The following is a 27,118-nucleotide window of genomic DNA, read 5'->3' as shown; positions in this document are numbered from 1 at the left end:
GACTGCCTCTAAATAGCGTCTCTGCCTTAGGTATGATGTCGTTGCTCAAAGTTGACGAATGGAGTAGACACTAGAACTGAACCTGAAATTCTTCTAGGTGGCTGATCCTCAAAATTTTAAGCTTTAAATAGAAGTCAAACACTCTTTGATTTAAGAAGTTCATTGCGCCTCTCGCACATAACACAATTCATATTGTGTAAAACGAAATTTACTTTGAAAATAGCGCTTTTCAAACCACTATTCACAATATTTTCCTACAACCTGTCAGAAATAGGTTCATTTCAGTCATTGCCAGGAAGTACCAGAAAACATGCATTATTGCGTATGTTCTGCTACAGTGACATAGGAAGACCGTATGTTCAAACGCATATTGAATTAAGAGATCTTACACTATGTCACAAAAGAAACAGAACATCAGAGGATGCTGCAAGAGCACTGGAATTTCGTAAACCATACTAAGACAAATAATTTGGCTTCAAGTGCACATTTGTACAGCCAGATTCACAACAGAGTAGACCCCACCATGATATTAAGCTTCTCATTGTGGTTTTCAGGATGCAAATTTTTTTGGTGTACTGGTATTGGATTATCTCATATTTGATTCTTTATATAGTACAATGCCATACATGCCAGAAGATGAAAACATGCATTTGAAATTCAGCACATAGTTGAAAGTAGCCAACAGTGTGGAATTAAAACTTTATTTCAAATAAATTGCCTCCCTCTTTGAAAAAGATTAATAAGAGCCAAATGTCTTTAGCAAACTGACAAAAATAACTTTATTGTTCTGCAAGGTGATTAACACTTTACTGCCAAAAATATGGAAATAAAATAAAATCAGAAAACTGAAACCAATAACATATTTTAGCATCCTGTAATATTCAATTCATAGCTCTCGGTCACAGAAACTCGTTTTGTTTTCATTTCATGTGAGAGCTGTAAACAAAGATGAAACAGAAAAATCACCTCCTCCCCACTACAACTCAGATTGCTCGGCATATGCGCAAATGTAGCAGCTCCAGCGCACTAGAAACATTTTTTAACTAGCCAAAAGTGGGAAAAGGCACTTCTCATATGTTACTCAGCTGTGCATGCTGCGGACTTTCAAATAACTATGCACCCTCTGTCTCAACGTTGCAATAGTAAAAGTTTTGGCTGGTTTCGTTGTCTAGGGACTGCGATACGTAGTTGCTGCATTACAGGCCAATACTGCTGAGTCTACAGTATATGATAAGAATACACACATGAATCGAATGGTCGAAGGTTTATATCACTCAGCAATTGCGAATTATGAAAGTAACATATAAATGAAAGATAGCAATTATATAAAATCTGCAGGTACTATCTTAACGACTTTAAATGATGAGTACGATAGTAGAATTACTTTTGAGAATGCAGTATATTCCTGTAAATCACTTATTGGTGTCAATGGTTCAGCAATTAAATAAAATATAAGTTGAATAACATGGAAACAATAGATCCCTACTGCACATAATTAGTTATGAACAACAACATAGCTCGGGAGATATTCACTTCTAAATGCTAACTATGTCTTCACTGCAGAGGCCACGGAAATCACACAAGAGCACAGGTCGCCACTTTGAAATATTTCTATCCTCCGCGACCACACACAAACCGCTCCACTGTCCAAGTCTTTTCACCGACTGTGCGTCTGTCGCACTGTACTGTCCACATCCAGCACTCACTCCCGTGTCCTGTGCGACTGTCCCTCGCGCCTCACTGCCCATAACTCCCTCGTGTCCTCTCCGGAAACAATGCTCCACCCCAACCTTCATACGTCTCTCTCAGCAACGAGCACTGTGATTGGCTAGTGCGCTCCCTCCATGTCTCCAAGCCAACGTGCACTCACAAACATATTGAAACACATACCAAATACTGGATTTACATTTAAATAACTTGAAATTAAATAAATATTCCTATGGCTGGACCATAAACATGCTCTAACATACATTATTAAATACATAAACAAATAAACATATATTAAAGCAATAGCAACAAAAGGTAGGCCAGTAGCCTAATGTTTCTGTGTTTTCTAAAACACAGTAAATATTTAACCAATTTCTTCACGAATAGTGTATATCAGATATATACAAAGACATAGATGAATAAATATATTTATAAGCATGCTGCTACCATTTTTTCGTGTAACTGTGGAGTACTTATGGCCTGACGCGATAGATAGTAATCAGCCACTTTGACCTCAAACAACCATCCACTATTTAAGTTACATGCCTGTAATTCATACCAATTTAGGTTTACACTAATAGCTTTCTAAAGACATGTGGATCGACGAAATCGGATGAACCGTTTAGATTTTGGAAATTCATTGCTGGGTGTTACTTGTATAATTTACCGTCAGATAATTAGCTTTAAACCTGACTACATCATCAGAATTGTCGTGCAAATAACAGTAATGTACATGTTTCTTTTTGAGGTATCATGATTCATTTGGCTACTATTAATTTCTATACGAACTGTGAAATGTCTGCTATTAAGGTTTCACAAAGTCTGCTACCTTTGGCACTCCTGGCGTGTCTCCTTCATCAACATAGCGTCACCCTGGAATTCCCAGCCACGTGGCTGGACTGGCCATTGTGCGGCATCATGCAGTTGCTAAGCTAACGTTTGGCACCATATGGTGGCTGCCGGGTGGCGACCTGCCGAGAGGCCCCAAGCTTGGCCACGCCAACTCAGAACTTAGAATATTTTTCAGGGTGCCACAACTCGCTTGTTACCTCACAATGCACATGAGCCCGCTGACAGTCATTCAAACGAACCTAGTGTGAACAGCTGTGACTTCACACTCAGCGGAAGCAGTTGTTGTTATGAAGTATTGCACAGTCTTCATTCTAAAGCCTTAAACACATTTTGCTGTTGAGTGACACTTTTATGTGCACTGTGTTTTGTTGTTGTAAGTGGCACGTTTCCCATGCAACTTAGTTCCCCCCCCCCCCCCCCTCCCCCCTCTCGATTATGTTTTGTTACTGCAGTATTATATTGCAGTAGCGAGATACAGTAAATTTCTTTGTTAGAGTATCAGTTCTTATCAGCCAAAATTACACAAATTTAACTGAAAACTAAAACAATGACAAATTCCCAGAATCCTAAAAAATTCCCAGGTTTTCTCCCACATGAAAAAGTTCCCAGGTTTCCCGGTTGTCCCGAGGCATATACAACATGTAATTCTAAAATTGTATTATCCTTTTACTTGTATTCCTTGATGTTCCTCAGAATTACTAAAAATGAGCTACAGAAATACATAAATATTTGCAGTACAATTTTTTATAAATAGACTGTATTCTCTGGCATTTTGCCACATGCAGCTCCTCGCTAACTACAGAATGCCAGTGGTTGTCAGAACTGAGATCTGGGGGAGAGCCAGATGTTGAAAGAACCCACTGAAGAGAGACATCATCATTCTGAATGTACAACCATGCAGATGCTTGAACTCAGAGTATGTTTATGTCTTTGCTCACAAGTTTTTTCATATTTTGTTTGGTAGGCATTTTTGATCAGTAATGACCATCAAAAGATCAGTCTGTATTAATAGAATTGTATAAAAAACATCATAAAATTTCTATCATGATTCACAGTCGCAGAAAATTAATTATATGATAAAACTGAAGGACAAACATAGTTAGAGACTGGTACAATGTGGCCATTATTACATTTTTTTATGAAGGAATTGGTGAATTTGGGGTCGACCAACTGTAGCATGAGGTGACATTGACAATGACAAGCAAAAAGCACAGTGGTGCACAGAGAGGATCTGTGAAGAGTTAGTGGAGGATAGAGTTCATGTTTAGACAAAGCAGGGCAGGCTGGTGACAATATGTTGAATTTATTGCTTCACAGTTGTGTATGGAGGATTTCAATATCTATTACACGTTTAAAGTATTCACCATAAAATACTGTTCAAGCAATGAAAAAGAGAAAGCTCATCACAATTTACTCTGATGCTCAAAACTCAGCTACACGTGAATAACTAATTTTTGTGTTTGTTCACAACTACATGAGAAAACACTCAAAGTTGTTCAGCAAAGTTCATCAACATTATAATGAATGTTTCCCAACTATACCCAAATATCAATGTTGCAAATTATTATCAGATAATAAAGGTCAATAATTAACTAAAAATACTGTTGGGTTATTGATTAGGTTGGATATTTGATTATTACATTATCCTAAATCAAATAAGATATTATAAGTGCAGGAAAGTAAAGTTAAATTGCTCATAATAACAACTATGCCATCACTAATATTCATATTAGAGATAAAAAGTCACAATGACTCATGGATCATACCCCGGCCATCTTGGATGCGAATACGTGAACGCAGACGTGCTTGTTCGAGGTGAAATTGGTCTTCTTGTCTTTCCCATTCCTGAAACTGGGCAGCTTCCTTTGACCGCTGCATCATTGACATTTCTTCCTCACGTTGTTGGCGTTCAAGTTCCCGTTCCAAACGGCGTTTTTTTACCTGAAGAAAAAAAAACACTTCAAAACAAATATAAACTAAATATTGATATGTTAGTTTATAATTCTGGATACATCAAAATAAACGAGGATAACTTATGATAAATTCATGATGAACATTTCACTGTACCATTAAAAAGTGAGTTCATAAATATTCCGTCAGAATTCCTATTAATAGTTGGACATTTGTAAGCTCATTCTATTGATGATAATATCTGATAAATGATGTCCTCAGATAAGTGTAGTAGACTGAAATCTTTATGTGCTGAACGTTTTTGGATTGTTAATGATAAGCTGGAATCCTGTTTATATAAATCAAGATATTTTTATCAACCATAACAGATTTTAAAACACTGTACTTTTTGATAACAGTGCATGTTATTGTGTAAGTATTGTAGAAGTTATGCAGCTATATACACACATATTTGCCTAGGGTACCACCTGGCGCAGAGAAAAATGACCCAGCCAGGTAAGCAGTAATATTATCTTTACACTCGAGAAACATGGAGGGGAGACAGCAATAGTATATACTCCAGCATACTGACAAGTGGAGCGCTGTCACAAATTACATGTCTATATGCCAATGCCCTATATAGTACAACTTAACACTGACTGGTACCTTCATCTGAGAACACTCCTCAGGCAATTTAACATTTATTCACTGATGAAAATGTTTGAATCGTCATAAAGTCTAAATAATCACTGGCTGCTTTATTTCAGACACAACATTCTTTCACTAAAAAAACCTTAAGTAATCTGCTGTTTTCAAAATTATGCCATCTCATTTGTACATGGCACTTATTCTTTCTGGTACATTTGAAAACTAAGTTCCACATATAAAACAATTTTTCTAGTACACACATAAAAAAAAAGTTTTGCATCACCTTAGTTCCGCGAGTTCTGGAACCTGTACAGAAAACTGGAATAGCAATCAACATAAACATCGTTCCTGCCCTTTTTATTGCTCATGAAAACCACACATTGCATGTTTTACCACCATACAGCGAGACCTTCAGAGGTGATGGTCCAGACTGCTGTACACGCCAGTACCTCTAATACCCAGTAGCACTTCCTCTTGCACTGATGCATGTCTGTATTCGTCATGGCTCACTATCCACAAGTTCATCAAGGCACTGTTGGTCCAGATTGTTCCACTCCTCAATGGCGATTCGGCGTAGATGCCTCAGAGTGGTTGGTGGGTCACGTTTTCCTTATCAGCCCTTTTCAATCTATCCCAGGCATGTTCGATACAGTTCATGTCTGGAGAACATGCTGGCTACTCTGGTCGAGCAAAGTCGTTATCCTAAAGGAAGTCATTCACAAAATGTGCATGATGGGGGAGTGAATGCCTCACCAATATGCTGCCGATATGATTGCACTATCTGTCGGAGGATGGTATTCATGTGTCACACAGCCGTTATGGTGTCTTCCATGACCACCAGCGGTGTATGTCGGCCCCACATAATGCCACCCCAAAACAGCAGGGAACCTCCACCTTGCTGCACTCGCTGAACAATGTGTCTAAGGCATTCAGCCTGACCGGGTTGCCTCCAAACAGGTCTCTGATGATTGTCTGGTTGAAGGCATATGCGACACTCATCAATGAAGAGAACGTGATGCCAATCCTGAGCGGTCCATTCGGCACGTTGTTGGGCCCATCTCTACCGCGCTGCATGGTGTCGTGGTCGCAAAGAAGGACCTCGCCATGGACCTCAGGAGTAACGTTGCACATCATTTAGCATATTGCACACAGTTTGAGGCCTCACACGACATCTTGTGGTTGGACGAAAAACATTATTTAACATGGTGGCATTGCTGTCAGGGTTCCTCTGAGCCATAATCTGTAGGTAGCAGTCATCTACTGCAATAGTAGCCTTTGGGCGGCCTGAGAGCGGCATGTCATCAACAGTTCCTGTCTCTCTGTATATTCTCATGTCCGAACAACATCGCTTTGGTTCATTCCGAGACACCTGGACACTTCCCTTGTTGAGATGCCTTCCTGGAACAAGGTAACAATGCACAGGCGATCGAACCACAGACTGACCGTCTAGGCGAGGTTGAACTACAGACAACACAAGCCGTGTACCTCCTTCCTGGTGGAATGACTGGAACTGATCAGGGACTGTCAGACCCCCTCCATCTGATATGCGCTACTCGTGCAAGGCTGTTTACATCTTTGGGTGGGTTTAGTGACAACTCTGAACAGTCAAAGGGACTGTGTCTGTGAAACAACATCCTCAGTCAACATCTATCCTCAGGGGTTCTGGGAAGCAGTGTGATGCAAAACTTTTTTTGATGTGTGTAGTTTCTCTGTAATGTCTTAAGTCCTGTTCTGCATGACAAAATCTGTGAAGTTTCCTCAAGGTTAGAATTTCCTTGCATTTTTGTATCACAGAAATTGGCAAACTGAGTGTTGGCTTCTGTCACAGGTTCTTCAGATGACGTTTTCTTCGGGATTTTTCTGAGTTTTGCCAGCACAAGTGGCTGGCATTGTCAAAGCTCCAGCCTCCATTGCCGATGACACACTGGAGTCGAGCTCATGGCTGCAGATTATACAAACCTGGTATGCCAGTGTCCAACAACTTTTCCATGGTCATTACCACTGTGCTTCTCCTCTTGCTACCGGCAGTGGTTATTCATTGCGAATGGGAATCCAGAATATGTTCACCTTGAGGTTTCCCCTTTTCTTATTGAAGTTATTGTCAATGTGAATGGATCCTGGATTCCCATATTGCAGTGAACAACTGCTGAATGTAGCAAGGGAAGAATCACAGTGGTAATGACCATGGAAAAACCCTAGGTTGTTGGGACGCCAGGTACATATAACCTGTGGCCACTAGCTTGACTCCAGTCTACCACCAGTACTGGAGGGTGAAGCTTTTATAGCGGCAGCCACTCATGCTGGCAAAATTTCAGAAAAATGTTCAAACTAACTCTGGCCAAAGAATCCAAGACAGAAACTAATGGGCAATTGTTAACAAGTTGACATGAAAGCTTTAACAATTTTCTATTACACGTCTATGGGGAGGAGATTTGTAGACTGTACCAACACCTTGGCCAACAGTGGAAGAAAAAAGTACATTTGCTATCCCCTCTTACCTTTCTGTCGTGGTGCGGGAATAAAGGGACCACAGCAAAGTTCCTGAAAAGTAAATGCCTAATCACCACCACCCAAGCACATCATGTCATTGACAGACTGGAACGATCTTCTCTCCAAAAGTGAATTCATGCAAGAGACCTGGCAAGAACAGATGAGTAGTTTTTGGACATTTTCTATCAGCTAAGTGGCAGCATGCTTGAAGAAAACTGGGATAAGATCAACAGCATCACTCACAGGAACAGGCAACTGCTGCACTGAGCAACAGAGAAGAAGTTTCCAAGATGCAGGAAGCAGATCCAACAAGGTGTTGCCCAAGAAGTCACACACAGTAATCAAAGCAGATATACAAGTTGGAGACAAAGAGGAACCTCAGTGAATGACAACTGGCTACTGAGGAACAGCCTTTCCTTCAAAAAAGGAGGGAACTTTGCTATCATCACCAAAACTATACCTGAGGAGGATGTCATTTCTAACATCAAAATGGCCATTTATACCCTTCCTTGTGAAAAAGCTGAATAAATTCGCTCTGAACTACCAGAATACTGAGTAAAACCCCTGGTTGTAACCTGGGGAAAGAAGAGTTGCAAGTTAGTAACAGCCTTAATGCTGACAGAGAACATACTGGTAATAGCTGCCAATAAGGGAAATGCGACCAATGTAATGAAGAGTGAAGATTATGAACAGAAGATTTGGGACCTATTAGATAAGATGACTATTGAAAACAAAGAGCAGATCTGACACAGAGGATCACAAAGAATATGAATCAGTCAATCAAGGTGTCTTCTCTCATGATGGACGTACAGAGGAACCTGCCCAACACAGAAGTCCTACCACCTTGGCAGTATGGATTGCCAAAAATGCATAAGGATCCACTAAGAGCAATGTTATGCACTTCTGGCTCACCAACTTATAAACTGGTGAAACACATTGTCTCTCTCCTTCAGTTACATGTGGGGAAAGTCCAATGCATGCATAAGGGACTATGGAAATTTCATTGAAAAGCTGAAGAAATTAAAACTTGGACCAAAGAACATCTTGGTCATCTTTGACATTGTTTCTTAGTTTACCAAAGTGTTACTCAATGAGTCTCTGGACCATATCAGTACCATTTTCCCGCATGAAACCATCGAGCTCTTTCCTGCATGCCTCACCACAAGCTATTAAACATGGAGTTACAACTTTTATGAACAGGTGAAAGCCATCATCACGGGTAGTCTACTTAGTACAGTGATGGCCAACTTCTTCATGAAACATTTCAAAACACTGTAGCTGGGCTAAACTGTGTTACAGATACTTCAATGACATCTTTGTTTTATGAACACATAATGAGGAATAGCTCAGTGACTTACTAAAACATCTGAACTGTCTCCATGCCAACATAAAATTTGCTATGGTGGTAAAAAAAGACCGACACTATCCTTTCAAGATGTGCTGGTTACAAGGAATGGTGAGAATCTGGGACACGGTGTGAACTGAAAACTAACAAACAGACCAGTACCTGCATAAACTGTAAAATCAACACCCAAGCCAGAAGAGAGGGATGACTGAAACACTTGCAACATACACAAGATGAATATGTGAGCTGCAGCATCTCAAACATGACATGCAACACCTGGATAAGTGTCACCAAATCTAACAATCGCAAAGTGACTCGTCAAAAGAAGAAATGCCGGATATAGCGTTTCTGCCATATATTCCCAGGATGATGGGCAGAAATGGCCATATATTACACAAACAGGTGTAAAGACTATTTATAAAGTGACAAAGAAGGTCAAAGAGCACCTCAGATCAGCAAAGGACTAATGGGACCCACTTGCAATGCTGGGAATATATGGCATATCCTGCACATGTGGAAAAGTTTCTGTCGGAATGACTAGAATATCGAACAACAATTGGATTACCGAATATAAGCAGCATTGCAGCTTGGGACAGGTGGAGAAATCGGCAGTTGCGGAAGCGAACGACCACTACAGGAAGCAAGGGTAATGACTGCAGAGAAGTAAAACAAATCGAGCAAAATGAGAAACAGATATGATGATCACAACAACCTTGACGAAAAAACAATGACAAATTGAAGGAAATTAAATTGAAGTTAATACATAAAATTGATTGAAAACAAATTAACAAAGATTTTAAGTGGGAAAAGAATGATAGGAAAGAAAATGAGAGCAAATGAAGAAATTTATATTGTGATTAAAATGATGTGACAAAGGAACGAAAATCAAAATTATTTAAAAAATACTGCACCTGACGTGATTCAAACCCACAGCCTCTTGCATCTGAAGTTATTATCCTATCCATCACATCCCACCACCAGACTATGTAATATAGCTTTTGGTACGTTTCTGAGTGTCACACAAAATTCCGATTCCCCACCCCCCAATAACTCACAAATGAGGGCCCACCAGGCAGAATGGCTGCAGGGTGTGATACCTTGGATCTTACCCACATCACCGTACATTTAGTTACATAAAGTCTACACCACCGCTGGGGCTGGGGATCTCTCCTCGAAAATGTTTTTCACGGTTAAATTCTGCAGTTACATACACATTAAAGGAACAAGACACATAAACGAATGTGTGCCTACCCCCCCCCCCCCACACACACACAGCCTGACAATAAACGTGCTGCAGTCAGTAGACATGGCTGGATGTCAATATACCTTAGTAAACTTACACACCATTCATGCATACATGAATGACTCGAGTTGCTGTTCTCTGAGACTGGTGTAAAGGCCATGAAAGTGCGTTTGTGCTGTTTCTGGTTCGTGCTGTTATCAGGTTTGGCTTATAAGCGGGATGAACAACATCAGATGTTGAATGATCAATGTGAAGGACGTGAAGCTGCTGCATACTCATATGAGACAATGTTATCAGTACCAGACAGAGTTTGAAAGTGAGCCTTATTGTAGGTCTCAATTCTGCTAGTGTTTCGTGCAATATCCAGATTTGTGGGACATTTGATGTGACATTGGCCCGACGTTTACTGCAAGAGAGTGTGAGGCTCGTGTCTGAGCACAACAAGGGAGGATCAGCATATTGTGCACCACACACATAGTAACTTCTTCATATACACATCTGCCATTCAAGAACAAGACTGGAATCCTTGCCACATTCTGTGTCATCCTACACCATTGTTCAGAGACTAACAGCAGCTGGGCTAGGGTGTTACCATCCATATGTAGGCTGCTATTAACATCAAAATGCAAATGGCTGCGTCCAAACCACTATATGGCAGTGACCTAGAAGAGGTCTCATTCTTCCAATGTTCTGGAGAGGCAAAGCAGTGCCATTCTTTAACACAACAGTATTCATCCACATATGGTTCATGTCTCTATGAATTGTTAGTGTGATGTTGAGGTACTCCCGTGGCCATCAAGATCCCTAGATCTAATTGTGATGGAACATGTGTGAAACAAGCTCAGATGTCAACTCTGTCACAGTTCCGGTATCCAGGATATCGATGAGCCGATACAAAAATTGTGAACCAGCTTGCCATAGGGAAGGATGCAATGTCTTTATGACATACTTCCCAACTGAATCAATGCATCCATTCAAGCCAAAGAGGTGCAGTATCATACTGATAAGTGGGCACAAACTGCCAGATGCTTTGTAAATTTGATTCAAGACTGTAATCATTGAAAGAACGTCACACACCCACCACCTCATGGTGTTTTGTTTTGTTTCACTCCTTTTTTTGTCAGACAAAAAAGGGTTTAACACAATAATACATGTAGATAGAAATTGCATGTTTGTTTTGAGGCTGCATAACTGACAGCATACAAATAATTTCAAACCTTCACAAAAAAATTTCTCACTGACCCCCCCCCCCCCCCTCTGCCCCTGCACATACACAAAATGATGAAAGGAAAAAATGTTATCGCTTATTACATTTTCATTGTTCATGCAGTAAGACTTTAGCACTTGGCATGACACTTTAATTTAAGACTTCTTTAGTATCACCTCTATTTGCAACACAGATTGCAGACAGCATCCACACATACACTGAATGCACTTGCAAAATTATATCAAACAGTGGGACGTCCAGGATACAATAACAACAATAAGGAAAGGATAGATTGTTAGTCATCACATAGAGGAGCTGCTGAGTCACAGACAGACACAATGAAAAGGACTGCTAACATAATTAAGGTTTCAGACAAGGTCCTTCTTCCAAAGTAGAAAACACATGAATATTCACACTATCATTTTCATATTGTTGCAAAATTATATATCAATGTATGACACCTGGTTCAGGATATAACATCACAAAACATTGAGATGCATGAGAAACTACCTTTTCTAGTTCTCTTCTGTTTTCCTCTTGCTTCTGTCGATTACGAATTTCTAACTCTTCTCTGCTCAGTCCCGTCAGTCCATCCTTATCCAATTTTTTTGACCAAACAAATGTTGCTAACAAGTTCGCATCACCAAAAGGATTGTCTGTGTTTGTATAATGAAGATAATCATTATCCCAACCCATTCTTTCCTTCCGTTTGCGCTCTTTCGCTTCCTTCTTCAACAGGCGCCGCAAGCGCTTTTCCTCTGGAGTTTCAGTTGCTTTAATCAATTCTTTCTGTCTTCTCCTTTCTTCTGCTTGCCGTAATCTCTCCTCCTTCAGTTTCTGTAGGAGTTTAACAGAACGTGAGGAAGAATCAGAATCTGATGACTCAGTTGAGTTTTCTTCAGATGATGATTCTGTTGATGATGATGATGATGATGATGCCCTGGAAGGTAATATAGGATGATCAATAATATGTAGTTAATAAGTGGACTGGCTATTATAGTTAATGTCCAACATAAATCCTTTTTGCAACTTGCCACAATAACTTCAAAACCACAAAAACAGGTTAGTGGTGTGGTACTCAGGACATGGAAACCAAGGGAGGTGCTATTGTGAAGAAGACAATGTGGTCTTTTCAATAAGTACTCTGATCACTGCTTGTACCTTCCAACACATTGCAGAGATTAGTGTATTTATCGGTATTGTGAACAGGATATTTATTTTCTCTGGGGTAGGTTCTCCAGTTCCACTCTTTGTGATTTTGAGTTCTTCCACACCATCACCTTACTCAACTTTAATATTTTGCTTGGAAGTTCCGTCACCTTTTCCTTCAGCACTGTCATTCATTTCTCCTTTTCATTATCAATAAATTTAATGAAGTTAGCAGCAAGCCACTGTCACTGGCATCTAAGGAGGTCTCTGCGAGTACACTTTACACCTGTCAACTACATTTCTTATCACTTGCTTTGGAGGAGCAGTTGCTTCCACACATCTGAAACAGTAGCACCATCAGGGACAAGTTGTAGCAGTCACACTGTGAAATACATGTTGACACACTTTGCTGGTGCTATACGCTGTGTTGGTGCTCAAAAATCATAACAACTAGGGCACATGAAAAGAAACACGGACTGTGCGTGCAAAATGAGCAAAATCTCAAACAAATGTAACATCTGACTGGGTTACAGCACGACGGTATACATGGGGTATGCAAAATTTCAGATTGCTGTATCTCCCTGCAGTGCAAATCCCAAGATGAGATGGATTTTGAATAGATCTGTTTGCTGAAAATTATCTTTCAACAATTTGGCTGAGTAAAGGTAATAAAAAACATATTGTTGGAATTAAAATGGTGGTAATTGCTGGACATGAATGCAGTGGTAAATCACTGTCACTGGCATCTAAGGAGGTCTCTGCGACTGATTTTAGTGGTTGCACAATGAGGTAACAACACATACTACTTCCCATGAATACTCTATAACAGAGGTTCATGTATTGTAAGTACACTTTACACCTGTCAACTACATTTCTTATCACTTGCTTTGGAGGAGCAGTTGCTTCCACACATCTGAAACAGTAGCACCATCAGGGACAAGTTGTACCAGTCACACTGTGAAATACATGTTGACACACTTTGCTGGTGCTATACGCTGTGTTGGTGCTCAAAAATCATAACAACTAGGGCACATGAAAAGAAACACGGACTGTGCGTGCAAAATGAGCAAAATCTCAAACAAATGTAACATCTGACTGGGTTACAGCACGACGGTATACATGGGGTATGCAAAATTTCAGATTGCTGTATCTCCCTGCAGTGCAAATCCCAAGATGAGATGGATTTTGAATAGATCTGTTTGCTGAAAATTATCTTTCAACAATTTGGCTGAGTAAAGGTAATAAAAAACATATTGTTGGAATTAAAATGGTGGTAATTGCTGGACATGAATGCAGTGGTAAATCACACAGACAAAAAGGTTCACTCTCAAAACTGATCCACCTGATGGAGGCTGCTGTGATGTGATTCATCAAAGGAAGTAGGTTTTACTTTCGTATCAATTTATGGTGAGACATCTGAGCTGTATGGTGAGACATCTGAGCTGTAAATATGAATAACATTGGATGGCACTTTCTTACTTAAGATACTCCTAAAATAGACACTAATCAGTAAATGGTTAAAACAAACTACAGATAAAAGTGACACTTGTTATTTAAATAATCTTCCTGAAGTACATGTTTACTTCTTAAAATAAAATAGAAGAAACAATACACCCACTGACAGAGCTTGTATTAAAAACTGATTTGGATAATGACCAGCATTAACTGAATCTGAATGTAATTTGAGCAGAACAGCGATTTTAAATACTTTTTAAAGTACTTATACGAGAAAAAGATATCAATGACATAGTAATTTTTATACATTACATTTCTCACACACATCCAGAAGCTATGTGTGATAGTATGTCTAAATTCTGACCATGACTCTAAGTTGAACTGACTCTAAGCTGAACTATCTCACAAGTAGCTCAACTGAGGAGAAAGAAATTTGATATGTCAATTATCTTCCAAGAAAACCATGCTGATATTACAGGCTGAACAGGTGAATGTTGAGAAAAGAGAAATTATTAAGACTAGTAGCTCTCTAAGGATAATAAATAATTAAGGCAATAAATTCTCGAAAGCACAACACAATCTGAGCAAATAATGTGACTAATGAATTCTTACAGACATATCCCTTTATCTCAAGATCTTCCATGAACATTAAATGTTGAGATGTTCTTCCTTCATTTTACAATAAACAACAAAATAAAGTATTAAATCAGAGCTCTCACTTCCTGCTTTTATGTTTTGATTTCCTATGTTTATTTCGTGACTTTTCATCACTATGTTTTTTCTTTGACTTCTTCTGGTTCTTGCCGGGTGATGTACATTTTTTTTGTTTCTTTCTTCTCTGCTGTTCATCGTCAGTACTCCTAGGGGTGTCCACATACATTTTGCCATAGTCACTGTTCACCTTTTTTGTGCTGCTAGTTGATCTGCAGAAACAAAAATTTACATATAAATAGACAAACATTTTCAAGATGTAAAAAATGACGACAACTGTCTCAATATGAAAATTAGTGGGCCAAAAGGATTATAAAAATATCCAGAACTCAAACAAACCCTTGGACTCAGTGCCAAAACACCCTATCCTCATTCCTTCACAACCTCAACTCCTTCTCTTCTGTATCCTTCACCTGGCCCTCAACCCACCAAGCCACCATCCTGCAAGTTGACCTCCACCTCTCTGATGGCTCCATCAACAACTCTGTCCTTATTAAACCAACTAATCACCAACAGCTGTTGCCCTTTCTACCCCCCAAAAAATCCGTCTCATACAGCCTGGCCACCCATTAACAGTGACGAGAACCTCTTGTCTAATATAGTGAAGGTCTCATGTGGGCCTTCACAGACAGACTCCCAAACATAGTTTGCGAACAGATCTCTCATGCCATAAACTCACACACCATGCCTAAGCTTCAGCTACAAAGGAAAGCCTCCCTCATTACCAAGTATCACCTTGGACTGGAACAACAGAACCATATCCTTCATCAGGGATTCGATTATCTCTCAGCGTGCCCTGAAATGAGGGACATACTACGCAAGATCCTTCCCACCCCTCCTAAAGTAGTGTTCTGTCACCCACTCATTCTACACAACATGCTAATCCATTCCTAAGCCACTCCCCACTGCCAATCCCTTGGCAAAAATTGTCATATTCCCATAGAAGCCCCAGGTGCCAAGACCTGCCCAATCCACCACCCCACACTTCCTACTCCCATCCAGCCACGAGCTTATCCCAACTCATCAGAGGACAGGCCACCTGTGAAAGCAGCCATGTCGTGTACCAACATTGCTGCAATCATTGCACAGGTTTTTATACGAATTTGACAACCAGTTTTCCACTAGAATCAACGGCCGGCACCAAACTGTGGCCAGGAACAAATAAGACTACTGGTGGCACAACATGCAGTTGAGCACAACATGCTAGAATTCAGTGGCTACTTCACAGCACAAGCCATCTGGATCCTTCCATACTCCACCAGCTTTTCTGAACTGTGCAAAGGCCGGTATTACACTTTCAAATTTCTTTGTCAAATATCTTTGTCAAAGAAATTTGATGGTGTAATAGGGAACTTTGTCAAATGTCGTCCAATATTTAATCAAATCTACAGCCTCGCTGTAGATTTGATCAAAGAAGTCACTTGCCTTCTGTTCACTGCAATGTGATATGTTACCACATGGAGCGCTAGCATTCTGTCGTCTGTAGTGTTTTTATGAACTTTGCCTGTAAATACAATTGGTGTGTGCCGACAACTACAAAATTAATAGAGATGTATGAAGGTGATGAGACATTTTACAGCGTGAGGCATACTGAATACAAAAATGGATTACGATTGGAGACGAGGCCTGGCCTGACCTGACCTAACCTAACAACCTAACCTAAACTAACCCTCTCCTGTAGTAAGGAATCGGAGTGTTACAGTGAGCCTGTCTTCTGCAGATGGAGCAGTTCTTAAGTGAATATTGTGTTTTGTGATATGAGGATACACTTCATTGAGCACATACAGAAATGTATGCTCATCCATTCTTAAGTAATTGTTGTACGACTTACTTCCTCCACTATAAGCTGACGTAACGTTGAATGCTTTTATCGTGTCGTCGTAAAACCCACGGCTTCACCCAGGTATGATTCCTTTTTTTCCCCCTCGCTTCTCCTCCGCATGTGCACACAGTGCAATTGTGGTACATGCAACTGCTGTGGTTAATAACAAGTTGTTGTTGTCAGCCATCTTGAACTTTGACGAAAAATAGATGACAGTGTAATACCCCTTCTAGCGCTACGTCAAAGATCTTTGTCAAATGTATTTGACGGAATATTTGATCACATATTTGATCAAATCTTTGACAAAGAAATTTGATAGTGTAATACCTCCAAAATGGAAGTCATCTTTGTCACATATCCTTCTCTCCCAGAACCATTCTAGCCGCAATCTCCATTCACTGATTGCCCCCATACCCTCCAGCCAACAGCTCCCCCTTCCTCTGTCCTATCATCCTCTTCCAATTCACCCCCCCCCCCATCACCTTCACCATTCACTGCTCCCCACCACCTCCAACACTCATGCATCACATGGCTAGCCTGGGCATCTCATACCCCTCCCTCCCACATTCCTAGCCAGCAAACTCACTGCCTCCCTCCAAGCCAGTAGCTACTTACTCCCAAACCCCTCTTCCTGCCTCCCACCTCTTTCTCCCTCTCTACCCACCCCACCCGACACAACCCCCGGCCCACCAGTGAGTGGTCTCCTTAACACATAAAATATTTACATTTTTGTTGAAATAGAGACTCTTATGCAATTACCTATGGCACAGTCCAAGTTTTAACTGTATAAGTAAAGAAAAGCGAAATTGATGTGACTCAACTTCCACAACACTACAGAACATACAAAACTGGTATCATTTAGGAAAACAACTATGAAAAATAGTTTTAGTTTTAGTTTAGTTTAGTGGTTTAGAGCACTAAACAGTGAGCTCATAAACACCCTCGCATAAATTAAAGGCAGATGATGATGGTGAAAACCTATGAAAAAAAAATAATTAATATGAAAGCCAAGTTGTATATACATACAAAAATTGAAAATGCAACCCTGAGATTGTGAGACCCATAAAAGACCCTTCATAAAAATCAGGCAAACTACAATAACTTGATAACATCAAGGATAATTTATCAATACCTGTACTGTTAAAAAGGGCCAGATTACTGTGACTGGGTGACTACTTAGAAATAACGGCTGACCAAGCCACTTTACAACACATTAAAATATCACACCCAAAATTTTGGGAAGAAGTCTTGACTTCACGCAAAACCTTAAGACATGAACCACACTTGCCTCATTATCATTTAAAATAGAGAGCAAGTCCTGTGGGAGGCCCGAGTCTGCCCTCAGGTCATCACATAAAACATTCAGTTAACAAATGTCGTACTGCCAGCTGCGTTTCACATCTGTAATGCAAAGGCAGCTCCTAGCGGTATAAGATAAAGCAATATGTCACTGGACAGTGTCACACTCTTATGCCTTGTAAGGGCTACTTCTTCAGCTTATTGTGGTCAGAAGCCATGAACACAATGAGTTTTCACCAACTGCAGCTTATTGTTTCTTACTTCCAGCCACTGAGCCTCCCACTAATAAGTATGTGGTAACAGTCTGCAGGGGGACAGAACAGCAAGGAAAAGATGGAAGGAGGCAAGCCTCCTTGCAAGATCCATTACAGAGTTAGAGTTCATTTCTATGGATCCCTAGATGTGCCCTGGAAGCCAGCAGAAAATTTCTTTTCCTGTCTCTGCAAGAGAAGGAGAGCATCCTTCTTGCATCATCTGATCTGCTGGGTACGTCTGACTAACAGCAAGAACGGTATTTCCAGAATCTGAGCAGATGAGGAATTTCTTGCTACAATGCAGTCTCATGTGCTTCATTGCCCACAGGATAGCAAACAATTATGAACAATAAACTGGGAACTGCTCTTGAAGTCCTATCCTAAGAACAATGTTGGGGAACATAATGCAGCAACCACTAAAATCCCTCTGCTTACACCCATTTGTGTAAACAGTTAACAAAAATTAGAAGATAATTTAAAATCTCATTAAATTTAATTGTGAAAATATGATATCTAGTACAATCCTTCCTGTATTCAGTCACTTCAAAAAGGAAGCTGGGACTCTTTAGTAGTCAGTGGGATACCAAGTGGCATAAACTTGTAACAACTCCAGGCTCTCCCTTGCATGGATACCAAATGCCCTCACTGCTCACAGATGGTTATGGAACAAATATTTCAGTGGCAGGTGGGCAATGGAGATGGATGCTGGCAATTCTGCAAAAGACAGAGCCCTGCATGCTTGGTGTACCACAAGGAGGAGACATCGAGCAGACAGTGGAGATTCACCAGCCTTGTCATAAGAGCTAGCAACTGACTCATACAATAAACCCCTGCTGACAGCCTAATACCCTACTGATGAACTGCATCCAAAATTTTGAGGTACAAAGGCCTTGTTGATCCATAAACCTGGCATCCATAGTCAAGCCGGGTTGGCACAAAGGTTCTATAAAGTTGGAGCAGAGATGCTCTGTAGGCTCCCCAAGACCTATGACTAGCAACAGTGTTAGCAAAAGGATAGATCACTACTCACCGTAAAGATGACCCTTTCGAGTTGTAGACAGGCATAACAATACGACTGTTACACATTAAAGCTTTCGGCCAAAGCCTACTTCAGCAAAGAAACACACTGTCACATTCACATAAGCGAGCACACCTCACGCACACATGACCGCTACCACAGGCAGCTCTGACTGGAACGTGACTGTGAGTGAACAGCGATGGAGGGGTGGGGAGACGAGTGCCGTCTGGTGTGGTGTGCAGGGTCTAGATGGTGGCCTGACATGACTGCCATGTGCAGCATCAGAGGGTGGGGGAAATTGGGAGTGATGGGAAAGGAGAGAAGCAAGAAAAGGGAAAGGACAGGTGAGTGCACTGGCAAAAGGCGGCACACAATGAGGGTGAGCAGACATGAAAATGGAGTAAGTAATAAGACATGGGGGGCAAAAACTTTAGGGTGGAGGGTGAAGGGTCAGTAGACTACCATAAGTTGAAGTCAGGATAATTTCGTGGACAGAGAAATTATGCTGGCCTGAACCTATGGTAACAACCATCCCCACACCCTCCACCCAACAGTTTCTGCCTCCTCTGTCGTATCACCTCTCCCATTTCGTGTCCCCTCACCATCACTGTGTGTCGCCCTCTGCCTATGCACCTGCCCATTATTTCCTGTTACCTGTTTGTTTCATTTTCCATTCCTCGCTTTATTCCTCACACCCCATCTCCTGATACTGCATCCAGCAGTCACATCACACTGCGATCTAGACCCTGCACGCCACTTTTTCATTATGCCTGTCTACGACTCACCAGGTCATCTATACAGTGAGGAACAATATGTTCTTTTCCTAGCACTGTTGATGTTGATATTCCAGCCTGGTGCTTGCACTGTTCAAGACCTATGACTGACACATTTAAGGATGTTTAAAGCTTTGAGGCATCTCAGTTTTAGTTCTTTAAGGTGTGGTAATCACGTTAGCCTCTCATCACAAGTCAAGCCTAGATATTTCATATTTTCCATAAAAGTAACAATAGTATCCCCCAGTTTTAAAACAGCTAAATTAAAAAGAGAGTGGGAGCGACTAAAATCAACACACACAGTTTTCTCCAAACACAAGTAAAACCCTGTGGTGTGTCCAGTCCTCCAACTGGCTAAGCTTCAACTGTAATAGCTGAGAAGTCATTGCAAGGTTTGAGGAGGTGCAGAAAATGGAGAAGTCACACACAAACAAAGAATACTGTACAGGACTCCTTATGTGATTGCAATAGCAAATGCTGTTACACTTAAGACACTTCTTGCTTAAAACGGTCAGGCAGGACATTCCTGAACCTTTACCTAAAATAACTTAGTGATAGAAAGGACTATAGGAATGTGGGAACATATGTAAGGAAACCCCACTTGTATAGCTGCAACAAAATATTATGCCTCCAGCTAGTATTGTAGGCCTTTTCAAAATTAGAGAATACACTTACAACAAGTTGCTTACATGGGAAAGCTTGTTGAATCATCGCTTCGAACAGTGTCAGATTATTGAGTGTGGAGTCATACCTCCTGAAACCACAAAAAGAGCGAATGAGTAGTGACCTGGTTTTGAGGACCTGTACTAGGTGCCAGTTGAATATATGCTCCAGTGTCTTTTCTATGCAACTTGTGAGACTGGCACTATGATAACTATTGGGGTGATTCCAATTCTTCCCTAGTTTTAAAAAAATAGATTCTTTCCACAAATTGGGAAAGTCTCCTGTCATACAAATTCATTGAAGAGCTGAAGGAGGACCTCCTCTGACTGTGGTTTCAACTGTTTCAACATGCTGCATGTTATCAGGTTCTAACCTGGTGCAGTGCCATGAGCTACTGACAATGCGGAATTCAGTGCCCAGAGAGAGAGAAAGGCTTGTAGTATTCCTCCATGTTGGCGGAACGGAAGTCAACACTACCCTCTTCTCGATCTCCCAACAACAACGGAAAGCTGGATTCTGGCTAGAATTGGCCATAATGGTCTTAGATGATTCAGCCGTCATAATGGTCTTAGATGATTCAGCCAGTGTCTGAGGAATGTCTCGGCAATGTTATGAATAGATGCAGGATCCATTTGGAGGAATAAAGACTTCTCATACAAGGCAGACCAAACTGCATGTCTCCAAGAGACTCATTTTAGAACTACTGATGCACTTGTACTTGGAGGCTATCATCTCCGGAACATTGACAACCTTACTGGCAACAGTACACATTCCACTCTTCACCTGTGCCCTTAATAACAAACCTAAAAGTAGTCACTATTAGGATAATGGCCATGTCAAATTTCATGGTGTGCTCTGTGCATCTCCCAGCCCATAAGCCTACGGAGGTCCTCACACAGTTTATTGCTTAACTACCCCTTCCCTCCCTGCTTTTAGTGGACTTAAATTTTGCAAAGTGAAGTACAGGTATTCAATACCACTTGTCCCAGATGTCATATTGATGAATATATGTCAAGCTACTCATTCTGGCACCGCTACAGGGTTATCTACAGATAAAGACCTCTCCTGCTGCTTGAGGGCCCTTGCAGACACTGCTCTGTGGGAAGTGTGTGGCAAATTTATGGCAGCAACCACTACCTTATCTGTATCCATCTGCAAGGCTGAGCAGATCACAAAAGGAAGCTGCCAAGATGGCTGTTCAGAAAGGCTAGCTGGATGCTTTACAGGCAATTAACTGTTTTCAAGGAGTGTGAAGGTGTCCAGGACTGGGTGGATCACATTACATCATAATTCACCAAGCTACTGATGCATCCACCCCAAATTCAAAGGAACACCTAGGAAGCAACCTTCCCTTGGTGGAATAACAAGTGCCATTCTGCAATCAGGAACAGGAGTGTCATTCCACAATCAGGGACAGGAAGTGTCTATGTGAAGATTATATCAGTGCCCTAGAGGTGAGAATCTTGCAACTTTTTAAATGGTGAGGACAGGGTCAAGGGAATAACACAAGAGAGTAGGTGAAAGTCTTGACAAGAGCTTCTGAGTTCCATCAATAGATACACATCCACAACAAAAGCATAGGAAGCAATCATGAGAATTTCCAGAAAAAGCTAACAGCCACCAGCTGTACGAGAACTGTGAAAATAATAAGTTATAAAAGTAGATTATGACTGAAATGAAACAGAGTGAGAATCAAAGATACTGGTCACCTTATGATTGTAGCCTCCATGCAGCCATTTATCTTATAAAAGGAAGAAAACTTAAACCTTCATATCTTGTTGACACTGATGTCATTAGAGACAAAATGGAACACGGTTGGACAATAATGACGAAAAGTATGGTGGTATAATAATTTAAAGTGCCTTCACTACGATATTATCAGTTCCCCAATTTGCAACAAGAAATCCATGAGAGAGAAATGAGGAAATAAATAAGTGTTTTATGAACATCATATTTTTATTTAAATGTTATTACCAGTTTCAGTTGATTTAGGCTAAATTTGAACTACTAGGACTGTTGTTAGTATGAGCATCAGTGTCACTGATGCCAGGAGGTGCCGTATAAAACTCGGTGAGAACTTTCCAAATTATTTAGTGTTTCGAACTACAGTGTCCTCGTTCACCTCGGTCTGCATCACTGGGCCCCACAATGCTGAGGAAGCACCCCAGCGGCCTGTGCAATGTAATGCTGTGTTGTGCCAGCCTTGGCCAGCTGCAGAGTTCTGATTACGTCAGGATGGCTGCGCCAACAGCCGACTCTGCGGCCACCGTCCTCGATGTCTCTGCGCTGCTCTGCCGGGAGCCGCCACACGGCCATCTGACAACCGCACAGTGCTCGCGTCACGTGTCCTCGCCGGCGTGGCCCAAGTGGCAGTGCCAACAAGCGCCCGCGATCTGGTGTCCGAATTTGCGGCCCTCGCCTCAGGATGTCTCCGGCGTGAGTCGGGAGCCGAGACAACTGCCTGCGGTAGTGAGCTGAAGAGTGGCCCGCCACTGGCTGGCTGCAGACCCTGCATCGGCCTCAGAGGGACAAACCACTGACCCACTGTGGACTGGAACACTGACGCCCAATCTGTTGCTGAATGTAGCCCAGTGGTGTGATACGCCCCATCGTCCAGGAGAACTGCCACACTTGAATGAATCTCGTTAGAAAACGGCACCTATCTATACTCGGCTGTGTACCTCTGTTTTGCCAAGCGCGCCGCTTCGCGTCACGTACTCCTACCACATTAGGTTGGCCAGTGGCCCCCTTCTGCCTGTGACTTGCGCCATGCAAACTGCTGGGTGTGCCTTCTCCGGCAGTTCTACGCCCCTGTGGCCTCTATTTGCCTTCACAACTGCTGGTATGTGTAACCCACTGCAATCTGGCCAGCACCTGGCTGTAACTTGTGCTCAGAATATTGCACAAAACTAACTTTCCCTATCCTAAATGGTGGTGCCATAGTTTCCAACTATGGTTAACATCTCCCACCTTTGGTTAAAGTAAGATTGATTATAAGAAAGATCTGATATCTAGAAATAGTGAGAGTTTGGTAGGGCTAAAATAGACGGAGGTAGCCACAGCTGGAGACCTGTTGTCACTAAACAGTACTTAACTGACCACGTTCCTGTTGGAGAAACCATCCCAGAATTTGGCTATAGTGATTTAGGGAAACCATGAGGGGAAAAAATGGGATGTGGTTATGGTATTTTTGGTGAGGAATCCCCTTCTGGGGAGTTCAGTTGCCTGATGGAAGTCTTATTACATTACAAAGAGAACAAAACACACACACACACACACACACACACACACACACACACACACACACACACACACACACAGTCCCAAAGGACAAAATTTCCAACTTAGACAGGGGTCAAACCCGGGGCTTCTGATCGTGAATTAGCATGCTAATCACAGGACCATGAACAATTGACAGGGGAACCACGAAAAGCCCAAATCATAAGGGTCACACATCGATTCCAACCAGACTCTTTCCAAATACATGTCAGGATGTTAACCACAGATTCATCTTATTTGGTCCACTTACATCACAAAGAGAGGGAGGATTTCACTGTACCAATATCTTATTAGACTTATAATCACCTAATATTCAGCACTCTCATATAAAAATACACACATTACTCATGGAATACAGGATTTCATGTATTATTGCTGATATCTGATTTACGGGCATAACACTGCAATTCAAGGCATAATTCTCAGCCTACTGTTTTGTCTTGCAATGCTGGAGACATCATCAATGGCTCTGACGATCCAGAAAGCAGCTACAGACTCAAACAATCTTAGCAAGCCGAACTGTTTGTATGTGTCCACACAACAGTTGGTTTGTGACACTGTCAGACCACTGCCTAAGATCACAGAGTTGTGCTGACAAATGCTATGGAGCTCGGTGTGGGGGAAAGTTGGCACTGCTTGTTTTGTTTAGTATTAAGGACCACAGCTTGTCTAGTTTCAATCCTCCTCCTTTGCTGTTGAAAGCACAAACACAATTTCAACAAAAAAGAAAAAGGTGGATTTAAATTAGACAAGTTATGGACATTAATGTCAAATAAAACAAACAGCACCAACTCTTCCCCACAACAAGCTCCATAGCAGATGTTGGCGCGGCCCCGTGATCTTAGGCAGTGGCCTGATGACAGCACAAACCAACTGTTGTGTGTATACATACAAACACTACGGCTTGCTAAGATTGTTGGAGTCTGTAACTGCTTTCTGAATCATTCAAGCCTTTGATGATGTCTCCAGTACTGGAAGACAAAGCATTAGGCAGAGAATTATCCCTTGGACCATGGCCTTGTGCTCATAAATCATCAGCAATAATATGAATATTACCATTTAACTCCAGTGCCACTGATGTTCAAAATCATTAGTTTTACCCATTTACAATTTTGCCCAAGACGCTATCAGAACTAATTTGCCCTTTACATTATTGTTTGGTATTTCAAAACTCCTAAATCATGTGCTCTGTTGTAGTGGGCATAATTCTTCACTAACATATCCACAGCATTTAGTATTTAGACCTATAAGTTTAGCACAATCACTAACATGCACATACAAATCAAACTGAGGCCTCTGGATTCCACAGGAGGAAACAAACTGAAACACACAAAAAATGAAATGTCATTGATACCAATTCTACCTTCCTGCTGTTGCTGTCATTATCATCATTGTTTATAGCAGGATATGACTATATGGCTATTAATATTACTGCATGAAAAATAAACAGCCAAAGCAACACGTAAATACCATTATTATCAGTTGAAATAGACTGGTGTGAAATATACCTTGCACTTCTCACATTATCATAGACACAGGTGCATAAACAGACTAGAGGTACCTAGTGAAAGTTAAAAAATAGAGAACTGTATTTTGAGCACTGAAGCCGACAGTATTTGGTATTTTTGTGGATTACTTATAATTACATAAAGGTTGTCTTAAAAGGCCACCATGATACCATGGATTTTTTTTCTTTGCTACACTTCTGAAATACAAGCTGTGGCAACAGGAGTAAAGGAAAAGGACTGGTGAGATCTAGGAAAAGGTGTCAAGTTCAGAAAAGTTGCCCAGAGCTCTTGGTCAGGGGAGACTTACCGCACGGGATTAGAAGGAAAGGCTGATTGTCAGGGGCTGAGCTGAACAAGATTTGAAAACATGAGAGTTTAAAGGTGGAAGAGAGGGTAATATGCAAGACAGCGTTTACTGCTAAAACATCGTGCAGAAGTTAGTAAAAGCAAAAAGCTAGGTGCATTGTATGTGATAGAGGTGGGAGGGAAACTCCTTTTTCACCCATAGTTTGTTGTGTGAAATCAGAATGAGCCATTCTGCATTCTAGATCCCTAAATCTTGATGGCGTAATACTGATCAGAGGTCTGTTTCCAGAATACAAATCTCAAGAGTCAGCTTGCTGGTAGCTAGTTTGGTCAGCCTATCACCAAGTTCATTCCCCAGAATCCCAATGTGGCTTGGGATCCAGCCAAAGTCCACTGAGTATCCACAATGGTCAAGGGCATATAGGGAATCCTGTATAGCCATGACCAAGGGATGGTGAGGGCAACACTGATCAAGTGCTTGCAAACTGCTCAATGAGTCACTGCAGATGAGAAAGGACTCATAGGTGCAGGAATGGATATGCTCAAGAGCACACGAGACGGCTACCGACTTCGCAGCGAAAATACTACAGCCATCCAGCAAGAAGCACAGTTCAGTATGCCCTGCATGAATATAAGCAAAGCCTACATGACTACTTCTGAACCCCAGAATGTGCCAAGGTGGGAGCAAAATTGGTGGAGAAAGGCCTCGGGATGAACCCAGTCTTTCGGGCCTTGTGATAGGTCAAGACGAAGCAGTGGCTGAGGGATGCACCACTGAGGTGTACATGAGTGGGCCCCGAGGGGTGAGGCTGTACCCAAAGGGGGGGAGGCGGGGGGGGGGGGGGGGGGGGGGGAGAATCCATGGGGCCTGGGTCCCTCCACCCCCATCACCTAAATGAAATTACACGACATAGTTGCCGCGTTGTGAAATTCACAGATATTTTGATCTTCACTCATAAGATGAAAAATGGATGCACAGTTAGTTAGTTGTGTTCCACTTACCAGTTTCACAGAAACCATTATGATGTGGAACATGTCAAGTGCAAACAAGATGCACACATGAATCAAGGTGGTTTTTTTTTTTTTTTTTTTTTTAATATTTATTACTTACCCCAATCCCTTAAATGGCACAAAATGCATATATTATAGCTATAAATTTATTTATTCCTATTCAAGAATTCACCTATGGTACAGGAGGAGTTGTCAAGGAGATGTGATTTCAATTTATTTTCAACACTATTACTGATGGCTGTCAGACATTTTTCTTCATCTGGTAATTTATTGAAAAGTTTTACAGGAGCATATTTTACCCCTTTCCGTGCCACATACAGGTTAAGTAGAGGATAGTGTAAGCCTTTCTTTCTTCTGGTATTATAATCATGAATGTCAGTGAACTGGTTAATGTCGTTGAGAACAAATTTCATTACTGAGTAAATGTAGTGTGAGGCTGTTGTAAGAATTCCTAACCTATTAAACAGATGCCTACAAGATGTGCGACT

The 27,118-nt window shown here is 41.3% G+C and overlaps 1 protein-coding gene across 1 annotated transcript in view; it reads right to left on the bottom strand.

Annotated features, from left to right (window-relative positions):
- LOC124794906 (cactin) overlaps positions 1-27,118 on the bottom strand; it is a 177,036-nt gene that overhangs the window by 124,422 nt on the left and 25,496 nt on the right. The window contains exons 2-4 of the mRNA XM_047258608.1: positions 14,706-14,909; positions 11,893-12,322; positions 4,326-4,500 (exon numbers count right to left, since the gene is read on the bottom strand). Coding sequence (XP_047114564.1) covers positions 4,326-4,500; positions 11,893-12,322; positions 14,706-14,909 — 809 coding nt within the window. The remainder of the gene's footprint in view (positions 1-4,325; positions 4,501-11,892; positions 12,323-14,705; positions 14,910-27,118) is intronic.

The sequence above is a fragment of the Schistocerca piceifrons genome, chromosome 4, assembly GCF_021461385.2.
Source record: "Schistocerca piceifrons isolate TAMUIC-IGC-003096 chromosome 4, iqSchPice1.1, whole genome shotgun sequence".
Taxonomy (NCBI): Eukaryota; Metazoa; Arthropoda; class Insecta; order Orthoptera; family Acrididae; genus Schistocerca; species Schistocerca piceifrons.
The sequence above is the reverse complement of the archived record's forward strand: the minus strand, read 5'-3'. Positions and strand labels throughout refer to the sequence as shown.